The following is a 10783-nucleotide window of genomic DNA, read 5'->3' on the forward strand; positions in this document are numbered from 1 at the left end:
ACTTGGCCCACAGCCGGCTCCACACCCGCCCCCGCAGCCGGCCTTGAGGCAGTCCCGGCCCCCACAGCCGACTCCACACTTTGTCCCGGGGCGGACTCAGCCCCAGAGCGGACCCAGCCCCAGAGCGGACCCCGGCCGGCCCCGCGATGGAGCTTGAGGAGGACTTCGGTGAGGCTCGAGGTTTGGTTGGGGAGGGACGGGGAAAGCGCCCGTCGGTGCGGGCATTGCCGGGACCACGGCGGCGCTACTGGGGTCTGTTTCCCCTGGGGGCCGGGTTTGTCCCCTCTCGGTCCCGGGTCCGTCCCCATGCCCAGTGCCCGAGCCGGGCGGGCTCTCTCCCGCTGATTCCAGCCCAGGTCGCCCCACCGGGTGCAGGATTTAACTGAATAAAGCGACTTTGTTTTGTTTGGTTCGAGCGTGGCTTCCCCCCGTGTCTCCCGGCTCAGCCGCTGCAGGCGGTTTTGGCATCCGTTTCAATGCAATGTCAGGTACAAGGTTCTCACTGCGCGTGGCATTGTTGTGGTGGTGCCTTTGGTGGTTTCAGCCGTGTATAAATTGCGGCTGCTTGGCTGCCTGAGCTGCTCCGGGCTCTGCTCTTCCTCTGCTGCTCGTCTCTGTCCCCTTTCCCTTCACTGGCAACACATTTGGTCTTGCGTGGCGCCAGTTCAAAGGGAAAAGCTATTGGAAAAATCTCTTAACAAGTAGTGTTTGGCCTTGTGAATTCCTTAAACAGACAGTGCTTAATCCTGTATTTACATATATCGGTGATTAACGTGCACTAGTGGGTATCTTAGCTGGGAGAATGCAGACTGTGTGCCTGATAAAGGGTGAATCTTGGCCAGACCTCATAGTTGGAATGCGTTCGGGGAGGAGGGGATGTTTGGAGGAGCATCCCCCATGCAGCCAGTGCTAAAAAAAAATTAATGCTGCTTTTTCATACTGAAATAACAGTGTTAGAGTGTTTAATTTTTCACATTTGCGGTGACAAAGCCACTTGTGATTGCTCTTCCAGGGGCAGTGAGCCCATGCAAATTCCCCCGAGTTGTCTCTTGAGGTGAGAGGTGCTCAGAGGCAGCAGCACTGCACAGCCCAGGTGGAGACAAGGATCCTGTCTGTCCTTTCTTTTTTCATGTTCCTCTTAGCCTGAATTCTGTTCGTTGGGACTTGTGCAACAGCATTTTTACAGCTGACAGCCTGGGGCCTGATGGAGCCACGTGTGTGTGAGAGAGAAGGGCAGAGGCAGCAGCAGCCAGTGCCTAGAGCTGGGTTGGCTCCTGCATAATCCAATCCTGAATGTGCTGAAAGCCCCTGCAGAGCAGAAAGGATGGGAGCAGCCCAGGCTGCTTGGTGTGTACCCCACAGGCAGTACTGGGGCCTTGTGTCTCCTCCTGGCTGCCTCTCTTCCTCACTGAGAATATCCATATTTATTAATATTAATATTTTAATTTATGTTACAGACAATTATGGATTCACGCTGCTTCATATTCAGTGTTTGTTCCTCAGTGTTTTTGCTGCTTCAGTAGCGCCTCAGCTCCTAAATAATTACATGATTCAAAGCTTCATTCAGAGTGTCATGTAGCATGTTAGGCACACTGCTGCCTCCAGAGTGTAACTCAGTTCCTTCACATTCTGCCTCCAGCAAAACAAGCTGTTGATGGAAAAAAGATTTGCTTTAGGTGCTGGTGGGTGTGCCATGATGCCACCGATGCTCCTCCAGGAGAGCTGGGAAGTGCTGCTGGCTTTCCCTTGGAGTAAGGGTGGTTGCCTCCTTAATAAGGTAACCTAAAGAGTTGTTACACTCACTGGTGCTGACTCTCCTCTGTTTTAAATAATGTCTCAGTTATGAAAACTTCAAGTTTAATTAATTTGGTTATGCAAAGCAGGTGCCTGCCTTAATGAATGGCTTCAAACTAAGAACAACTGGTTGAACTCCCTCAGACCACAGCCCTGATGTGGTGCTGTGGGGTTTTCCCCAGTGTGTGTGATTCTCATCTTCCTAACCAGATGCTCTTCCCTGTTCTCTGTTCCCCCAGATTTGCTGGATCCAGAGAGGTTAATCCAGTGTCCCCTGGTTAAACACCACTGGATCAGAGCACGGAGGTTTCCCTATCACCTGGTGAAGTGTAAGGAGGTGAGCTGGGCAGGCAGTGACTGAGTGACTCTGTGCTTCCCTGGGTTCCTGCCTTGCCTGACAAGGAGCCCTGTTTAACTTTTATTTCATAGAACTTGAGGATTTGTTCAGTGATAGCTCCAGGCACAGAGGAATTCACCTGTGACCGTGTTCACAGGGGTCTGAGGATGGGGGAAGAGATGAGGATCTGACTCCATGTTTCAGAAGGCTTGATTTATTATTTTATGATATATTTTATATTAAAACTATACTAAAAGAATAGAAGAAAGGATTTCATCAGAAGGCTGGCTAAGAATAGAAAAAGAAAGAATGATAACAAAAGCTTGTGTCTCAGACAGAGTCCGAGCCAGCTGACTGTAATTGGCCAAACAACCACATGAGACCAATCCCAGATGCACCTGTTGCATTCCACAGCAGCAGATAACCAATGTTTACATTTTGTTCCTGAGGCCTCTCAGCTTCTCAGGATGAGAAATCCTAAGGAAAGGATTTTTCATAAAAGACGTCTGTGACATTCACCCGTTCACAGTCTGGCTCTGTTGGAGGGAGACAGATCCTTCATGTGTAGTTCAGAGAGGACACTCTGCTCTCTCCCAGCAGCTCACAGAGAGGCCATATTCATTTCTCCACTTTCAGGATGAGGTGGGATGGTGATCATCAAGCAGATAAAGCCAGTGTCTAAGTAATTAGCAGAGCAGCTTGGGGATTGCCACTGGTCCATCTGAAGATGCCATAGTGTTGTTTGCAGTGGCAAGGGTCTGGGTGGAGATTGTCCCTCGTGCTTGGGACAAGTTTGTTGAGTTTCCTTTGCATTCCTTATGCATAAAATCCAATTAACACGTCCACCCAGCTCAGTCTGTGCAGAACACAGCCCTGACCCAAATGGGGACACTGCAAGCAGAGCAAGTTGGATTTCTTGGCTAGAACTGTTTAGGAATCATGGAATCACAGGATGGTTTGGGTTGGAAGGGACCTGAAAGCCACCCCTGCCATGGCAGGGACTGCCCCAGGGTGCTCTGTAGGGAGTTTGCTGAGGCCCTGTTCTATTTCAGTCGGGATGGCTCAGTTTCTGTGAATGGAAGAAAATTCATGTTCATTTGTATTTCGTGTCTAACCAATACATTGCAATTCCTTGTTCATTTTTGTATTTTTCAAAGCAACACCACAAACATCCCAGTCTTTTTTTTCTTATGTATCAACAAGAGGTAAGTGAATTTGACAGATGTGGGGCATAATTTTGGTTTTTCCCTTGTCCAGAGCAACCCTGAAATTGCAAAGAAATTGGCCACATGTCCCTTCAACGCTCGTCACCTGGTTCCTCAGGCTGACCTCAGCAACCACATCATGAAGTGCAATGACAAAGCCTTTGTGGAGCAAGATGTGGGTAAGAGACACCCTGGGGACTGAGGTGTCCTCATGGAATAGCCCAGAAGTGGGAGGCAGATGGTTGTCTGTAGTTTTGTGTGACACAGCAGCTTTGGGGAAGCTTGATCTCATTTGCTTGGCTTTGTTGGGCAGTTGCTTGATAATATGGCAGCTGCTCTGGGTAGGCTTTGCATGTATTTTGTTATCAGGTTTGTTGAATGGAAAGGTTTTACCCAAAACTCTGCAGGAAGTGCCTCTGGAAGGAGGAGTGGGATGCATTAATGGCCACAAGGATGGGCTGCTCCTCTTACAGTTTTCTGTCTTTAGAAGTGCACAGGCAGTGATGCCTGCATCCATGTCAGCAGGTTTCCTCTTCACTGCAGAATTCCTGCCCTGAGTTTCAGGGAGCAGAGTCTACTCTTTTTCATTTAGAAAAGCAAATTTGGACTTGCTGCATTTCAGCTGTCCCCAACCTATTTGCTTGCTCTTAAGCCCAGAGGTGTTTTACAGGTTTAACCAAAGTGTTTAATGGATTTTAATGGATTTAAGGGCTGCTGGTCACTGTGTTTTCTCTCTTTTCCTGAAGTGAGCCGGGCCTCTGTGTCCTCACAGGAGCAGCTGAATAATGGGAGCACATGGCAGGCACCTCCAAGTGCTGAAGACTGGGAAACAGGTGAGGAATTTGCCCATCTGCTGCCTTCTTCCTGGCCAGTGTGAGCCCAGGAGTGCTCAGGGCTGCCTTGTAGGACACTTTGCTTATGTTCATTCCTATGAACGTGGATCTCTGCACCCAACAGGCTTGGCTTGCTATAGAGAGCAATCCAAAATGCCTGCCAGAATGAGCATGGGAAGAGATTTCCAAGTATCTTTCCTCCCATAAGAGTTTTTGTACCTTATGTGTGGTGATAGCAATGGAAACATTCCTCATAGGTCAACTTTTCCTCCCTCTTGAACATGTGAAAATATGACAGAAATATTCCTGATCACAGGATCCCTGAATGGTTTGGCTTGGATGGCACCTTAAAGTTCATCTCATTCCATGGGCAGGGATGCCTTCCACTGGCCCAGAGTGCTCTAAGTCCCATCCAGCCTGGTCTTGGACATTTCCAGAGATCCAGTGGCAGTCACAGCTTCTCTGGGCACTCTCCCCACCCTCCCAGGCCACAATTCCTGCCCAATATCCCATCCTTCCCTGCCCTCTGGCAGTGGGAAGCCATTTAAGCCACTGATCTGATGGTGGTTTCTGAGGTTTCTTAGTTCTGAGCCACAACATCTGCTCTCTCTTTCACAGACTTGCTGGAGGGATCTGAGTCTACTTTTGTGTGGGGTGTGATCAACTCTGCCATGAGCAGGTAGGGAATGCAAGTTTGATTCTTTACATCAGTTTTGTTTATGCAAATATTGCAGCCATCTCCCAGCCTCACCTTAATGGTTGGACAGGAGCTACCTTTGCTGCTGTAGAGCCCTGCTGCTGGCTCAGTGTGTCCTGCTTCCTCATATGGCCTGGAGCAGAGCAGGAAACCCTCAGGAGCACTGATACTGCTCCTGTGTGCCTGTGGCAGGCTGCTCTTTGAGTCCTTGGGGGATCCCTTGTGAGCTCCTGCCTCTTGGGGCCTGGCAGATGTGCTGGAGTTGGGTTCTGTGTCAGCAGAATCCTCCCCTTGTGCCCTTTCCAAAGTGTGGTCAGAGTTTGGGGCAGGGGTAACAAGGATGGACAGGAAGGGGCTGCCCTGGCTGGCAAAGTGTTTTAAGGTTTATTTTACAATCCAGCAATAATCCTGCCCCTGGCAGCTTTGAGTTCTCTGTGAGCTCTTCCATAGGGGCTGATAGCAGCACTGCCTGGTCCCACCTGTCAGATTCCTTACAAAACCTTTGAGTGTTCAGAGCTCATCCAGCTCTCAGCACACCAGCAGGGTGGCACAGAGTAATAGTTGCCTCCTCCAGCCAGGTCTCAGAAGCTCTTGGAGGTCAATCACTCACCCAAGATAGCTCAGCTACCTTTGGAGGCATAAAAGCAGCAGGATGGCTTCTGTTGCAGTGTTGGAAACAAAAAGTTTTAATAAAAAGCAAAATAACAAACTCTTTGCAGAGAAAAACCAATCCAGGTGCAAGAGGTTCTTGCTGCTGGTAAAACACCTCACAAAAGCAATTTAGTTCCTTGATTCTCTTCTTTTTCTAGTGAATTGCTTAGGTGGGACGTTTTGGCCATCCTTAAGTTTGAGGTGAAATCCCCCAGGGCCTATGAAATGTCTTTTTCACCTCATTGAAGAGAGAAACTTCTGGGTCTTTTTCCTTTTTAAGGGGACAAAGGAGAGTTTTGTCACTCCATCAACAAGGTGACACATTCCTATAGCACAGCACCATCCCCCAGGGCGTTGCTTCAGTAAAATCCATAAATTTGAGCCAGAAATAACCAAATTCACTCAATTCCAGCCCCATCAGTGAGCAGAACAACTCGCTGCCCTCCCGGATGCGGCCCCCTGAGACCCTCCCGTACACCGTGTCTGCAGGCCTGTGAGTACCGAGCTCCTAAATCCCTGGGGCAGCTCTTTGTGGCTCCCCCTGCATGGACAGAGCAGCTTCTGAGGGAATCTGCTGCTCAGATCATCCTCTCTGTTCTTTCCTTGCTCCATTCCTGTGGCCCAGCTTAGGCAGAGCTGTTTCTGGCCATGTTGGCTCTGTCTCTCTAAGCACAGCATCCCCATTATCCCCTTTCACCTCCATCCTGCCCTGACTTAAATCAGAATTTTCCTTTGCTTTGTGCTCTGTTCACTGTCAGGCTCAGCTAAGTCAGAGCTGAGGTGAAATTGGGTCCTTTAACCAGCACCAATGGGGGAAAAAAAACCAAATTTAACTTAAACCAAATTGTTCCTTTACTTTGTGCTCTGTTCATTGTCAGGCCCAGCTAAGTCAGAGCTGAGGTGAAACTGAGTCCTTAAACCAGCACCAATAGGGGAAACAGTACCAAATTTCATCTGGAGGAGGGAGAGAAGGAGCTCTAATGCTGAAATCAAAGATTTTTATTTGCTTTTAGCAGCAAAGCAACTGCTTTGAGGAATGATTGTCCTGGTTCCCACTGGGAGCAACTAAACCTGGTGCTCTCAGGGCACTGCAGGCACAGCTCCTGCACAGCCAGAGACTGTGAATTGCCACAGTGCTGGGCTAAATCTGGCAAACCAAACTGAAATGTCACTTTTAGACAAGCCTTGTTGCCAAGCGGACAAATGCAGCCCCTGCAGAGGCCCCCCCTGTCCCTTGGGGGAGTGGGGGAAGTTGTTGTATCTTTGTCCATCTCATGCAAAAATTGTATTTTGTCCTTTGCAGAATTCGGAGTATTAGTTCCTCCCCTTGGAATGTAGTTTTGCCCCAGCAGTGAGTGTCTCCCTGGTTTGGACAGAAGAGCTCCTGCAGAATGCAGACATGCTCTGGACCTGATGGCAGGACTCTACACCCGGCGTTTGTTGCCTGATATATTTCTTGTAACATTTGACTATGTGGAACTGTCCTTGGTTGGCAGATGTTTCCCCCAACCATTTGTTTTAAAAGTTACCCTCACCTTTATTTGGTGAATTTTGTTATTGTTTTTGAAAAAAAATAGACTGATAAATGTACACTGAAACCTTCCTAGCCCAACCTTGGGTTATGGTGGCTCCCTGTGAACAGGAGAAACATCATAATTGCCAAGTCTCAAGTTTTTTGTAACAAGAAAACTTAAAAGTATTTTACTGTGCGTCCACATCTTGTTTTTATTTTGTTGGAGTCTGAGTTTCTCCACTCAGAGTATGACAAGCATTCAGGTTGGGTTTTAAACTGTGTTGTCATTTGCAGAGACTGCTTTGAGGGCATCCTGACCTTAACTTTTGCACCTTCACACCTTCAGCGTTGCCTTTGTCACCTTGGGCCTTGCATTTGTCACCTTGGGCCTTGCCTTTGTCTCCTGTCTGTGAGGAACTTCCCCAGGCAGACCTTAACAGAAAATCCTCTGCAAATTCCTTGCATCACACACAATTCCAAACAGAGTGGACACTGAGGTGCTTTTTCCAGTTTCCATTCGAGTTTTGCAGTTTTCTAATGCTTGAAACGTGTTTGAGAGCTCTCAGGTGCCTGTTCTGTATTGGGGGAGGAAGGGAATAGGAATGGTTTAAATCAGTAAAAATGCATGTTTAGGACTGAAAATGTTCAGATCAAGCAGTCTATTTCTAAACATGCAAAGTACAAAATGGGATCTGAATATACAACCATAAAAAATTAAGAAGCCAGACATGATATAGAAAGAGATTAATGCCTTCATATTTCCACCTAAAAACTGGATTTCCACCATCTGTATACTACTACTAGAAAATAATACATGTTGGCTTAAATGTGCAAAATTAATATTCTTTGAAAGTTCTGTCAACTTATGTCAAGGTTCTTGTTAGCAATTTAAAATAAAAATGTTTTAAATTGCCTGCAACTGCTTTTCTTTGGAGTCAATAAGTGCTGGCATGGGAAGCTCTTGATGAGACCAATCCCAGATGCACCTGTTGCATTCCACAGCAGCAGATAATCATTGTTCATATTTCCTTTCTGAGGCCTCTCAGCTTCTCAGGAGAAAAAAATCCTGGCAGAAGGATTTTTGATCAAATATGTCTGTGACAGTGCCCTCTCCTTGGCCATTCTGTGCTGGCCTCTGTCCTTGCCATGTCCTGTTCCATCAGGGCTTTCCTGACCCCATCCCTACACACCCAATGCTGACATCCCATAATGACCCAAGGCAGCAAATCCCTTTTGCTGTGTCCGGCACATCCAAGGGCTCTGACAATATTCCCGCCCTGTATTTGCAACTCCAGGGTAATTTCCAATCCTGCTGGGCTTTAATTTCTGCTGCCCCTTTCCAGAGCGTTGACAGGACTCTGATCCCTCTGATTCCCCTTCCTTTCCCTTGGCCCTTCCCCTCCCTAAGCCAAGGCACAAAGATTTCCAAGAGGGCTGGAACAGGAGCCCAAAAATGCTGGGGGAAAAGAGGGAAAATCCATGCCAGGGACTGGGGAATCTCCATGCCAGGATTCCCTGGGACTGGGGAATCTCCATGCCAGGGAACTCCATGCCAGGATTCCCTGGGATTGGGAAGTCTCCATGCCAGGGAACTCCATGCCAGGATTCCCTGGGATTGGGAAGTCTCCATGCCAGGGAACTCCATGCCAGGATTCCCTGGGACTGGGAAATCTCCATGCCAGGAACTCCATGCCAGGATACCTTGGGACTGCAGAATCTCCATGCTAGGGAATTCCATACCCGGATTCCCTGGGACTGGGGAATCTCCATGCCAGGAATCTCCATGCCAGGATTCCCTGGGATTGGGGAATGTCCATGCCAGGGAACTCCATACCAGAATTCCCTGGAACCGGGCAATCTCCATGCCAGGATTCTCTGGACCTGGGCAATCTCCATGCCAGGGAATTCCATGCCAACATTCCCTGGGATTGGGCAATCTCCATGGCAGGAGTTTCCATGCCAGGATTCCCTGGGACTGGGAAATCTCCATGCCAGGATACCTTGGGACTGCAGAATCTCCATGCTAGGGAATTCCATACCTGGATTCCCTGGGATTGGGGAATCTCCATGCCAGGATTCCCTGTGACTGGAGAATCTCCATGCCAGGATTTCCCCTGGACTAGGGAATCTCCATGGCAGGAATTTCCATGCCAGGATTCCCTGAACCTGGGGAATCTCTATGCCAGGATTCCCTGGGACTGGGCAATCTCCATGCTAGGGAACTCCATACCAGGATTCCCTGGACTGGAGAATCTCCATGCCAGGATTCCCGGGGACTGGGAAATCTCCATGCTAGGGAATTCCATACCAGGATTCCCTGGGATTGGGGAATCTCCGTGCCAGGATTCCCTGGACTGGAGAATCTCCATACCAGGATTTTCTGGGATTGGGCAATCTCCATGCCAGGGAACTCCTTGCCAGGATTCCCTGCACTGGAGAAGCTCCATGCCAGGTTTCCCTGGGAACTGGGAAATCTCCATTCCAGGATTCCCCTGGGGCACAGGGCTCATCACCCAGGGACCTCATGGAGAGAACGTGAGGCAGGAGCAGGGAGCTGACAGAGCTTTCCCTTTACCCCCAACCCCTTCCCTTTTATGGCCTGGGAATGGATATTTTCCTCCTCCAGCTGAGAATTCCAGCCCTGGGCAGTGTCACCATGGGCTTCTAGAGGAGGTTGATTTTTAACACATCTCCTTGAGCTCAGACATTGCAGGGTTAACCTGGGGAAGGGTGAACAGGGAGAGGCAGACACAGAGCAGGCTTTGGGCCAAGTACAAACATCCTCTGGTGCTTACCTACACTATCTTCCTTCTAAATTAATTCTGTCCCACCCAATCATCATCTCTTATCACTTATCTGCCCCTCTATTCTACACATACCTTACCCTCATTTCACTGGTTTTAAGTGCTCAAATACTCACTGGTTTCGTTTTTTTAAAAACATTTCCCTCTCAGATTTAACCCCAGCCAGCAACTAAACATCACAGCTCACTGCCCCCCACATGGAGATGGGGGAATTGGGGGGGAAAAAGTAAAACTCGGGGGATGAGATAAGACCAGTTTAATAATTGAAACAAAGTTAGATATAATTAACAATAATAAAAAAAATAATGACAGGGGGAGACATAAAACCCCAGACAGACAAGTGCTGGCACCAGTAGAGTTGTTCAGCACCCTCTGACCCGTTCTAGGCCATCATTCCCAGGTTTTATACACTCAGAACGACTCTCTGTGGTGTGGAATATCCCTCTGGCCAGTTCAGGTCACCTGTCCTGGCTCGGCTCTGTGCCAGATTCTTCGGCCTCTGCTCACTGGCAGAGCCTGGGAAACTGAAAAGTCCTTAATTTAAACACAAACCATCTGTGTTATCAACATTACTGTGTTATCAACATTACTCCCATACTGAATCCCAAACACAGCCCTGGGAACAGCTGCTGGGGAGGAAATTAACTCAATCCCGGGTGAAACCAGGGCATAAAACCTTCCCTGGATTTATTCCACAGGTCCAGTCCCGCTCTCACACACTCCTGGAGCTTCAGTCCCATTTCCAGCTGCTGCTCAGGGCATCAAAGCCCCTCAGGGCCCACCCTGACAGACTCAGGGCAGCCCCATCCCATCCCTCTGCATCGAGCTCACGCACACAGCACTGACAGCTTGCTGCATTTTTTGCTGGTATTTTCTGATTTAATAAGTGTTTTGTAGCTGTGGGGATTGGAATTACTTCAAAACAGAACTGAAGAGCAAGAGGGAAATG

At 48.6% G+C, this 10783-nt stretch overlaps 1 protein-coding gene across 1 annotated transcript; it reads left to right on the plus strand.

Annotated features, from left to right (window-relative positions):
- The first annotated feature begins 13 nt into the window (after positions 1-13).
- Positions 14-8599, plus strand: LOC102073907 (gametocyte-specific factor 1). The gene is made up of 7 exons (XM_074557838.1): positions 14-168; positions 2034-2131; positions 3389-3515; positions 4083-4169; positions 4788-4848; positions 5930-6010; positions 6821-8599. The coding sequence occupies exons 1-7, from the start codon at positions 147-149 to the stop codon at positions 6870-6872; spliced, it is 528 nt and encodes a 175-aa protein (XP_074413939.1). The 5' UTR covers positions 14-146; the 3' UTR covers positions 6873-8599.
- The last annotated feature ends 2184 nt before the right edge of the window (positions 8600-10783 follow it).

This window comes from Zonotrichia albicollis, chromosome 23, assembly GCF_047830755.1.
Source record: "Zonotrichia albicollis isolate bZonAlb1 chromosome 23, bZonAlb1.hap1, whole genome shotgun sequence".
Taxonomy (NCBI): Eukaryota; Metazoa; Chordata; class Aves; order Passeriformes; family Passerellidae; genus Zonotrichia; species Zonotrichia albicollis.

Bases quoted from the DNA above. Each gene is read 5' to 3' on its own strand.
- LOC102073907 (XM_074557838.1), top strand. From the start codon at position 147: ATGGAGCTTGAGGAGGACTTCG. The intron at 2,132-3,388 runs GTGAGCTGGGCA...TCCCTTGTCCAG, and splicing joins ACCTGGTGAAGTGTAAGGAG to AGCAACCCTGAAATTGCAAA. The intron at 4,849-5,929 runs GTAGGGAATGCA...ACTCAATTCCAG, and splicing joins ATCAACTCTGCCATGAGCAG to CCCCATCAGTGAGCAGAACA.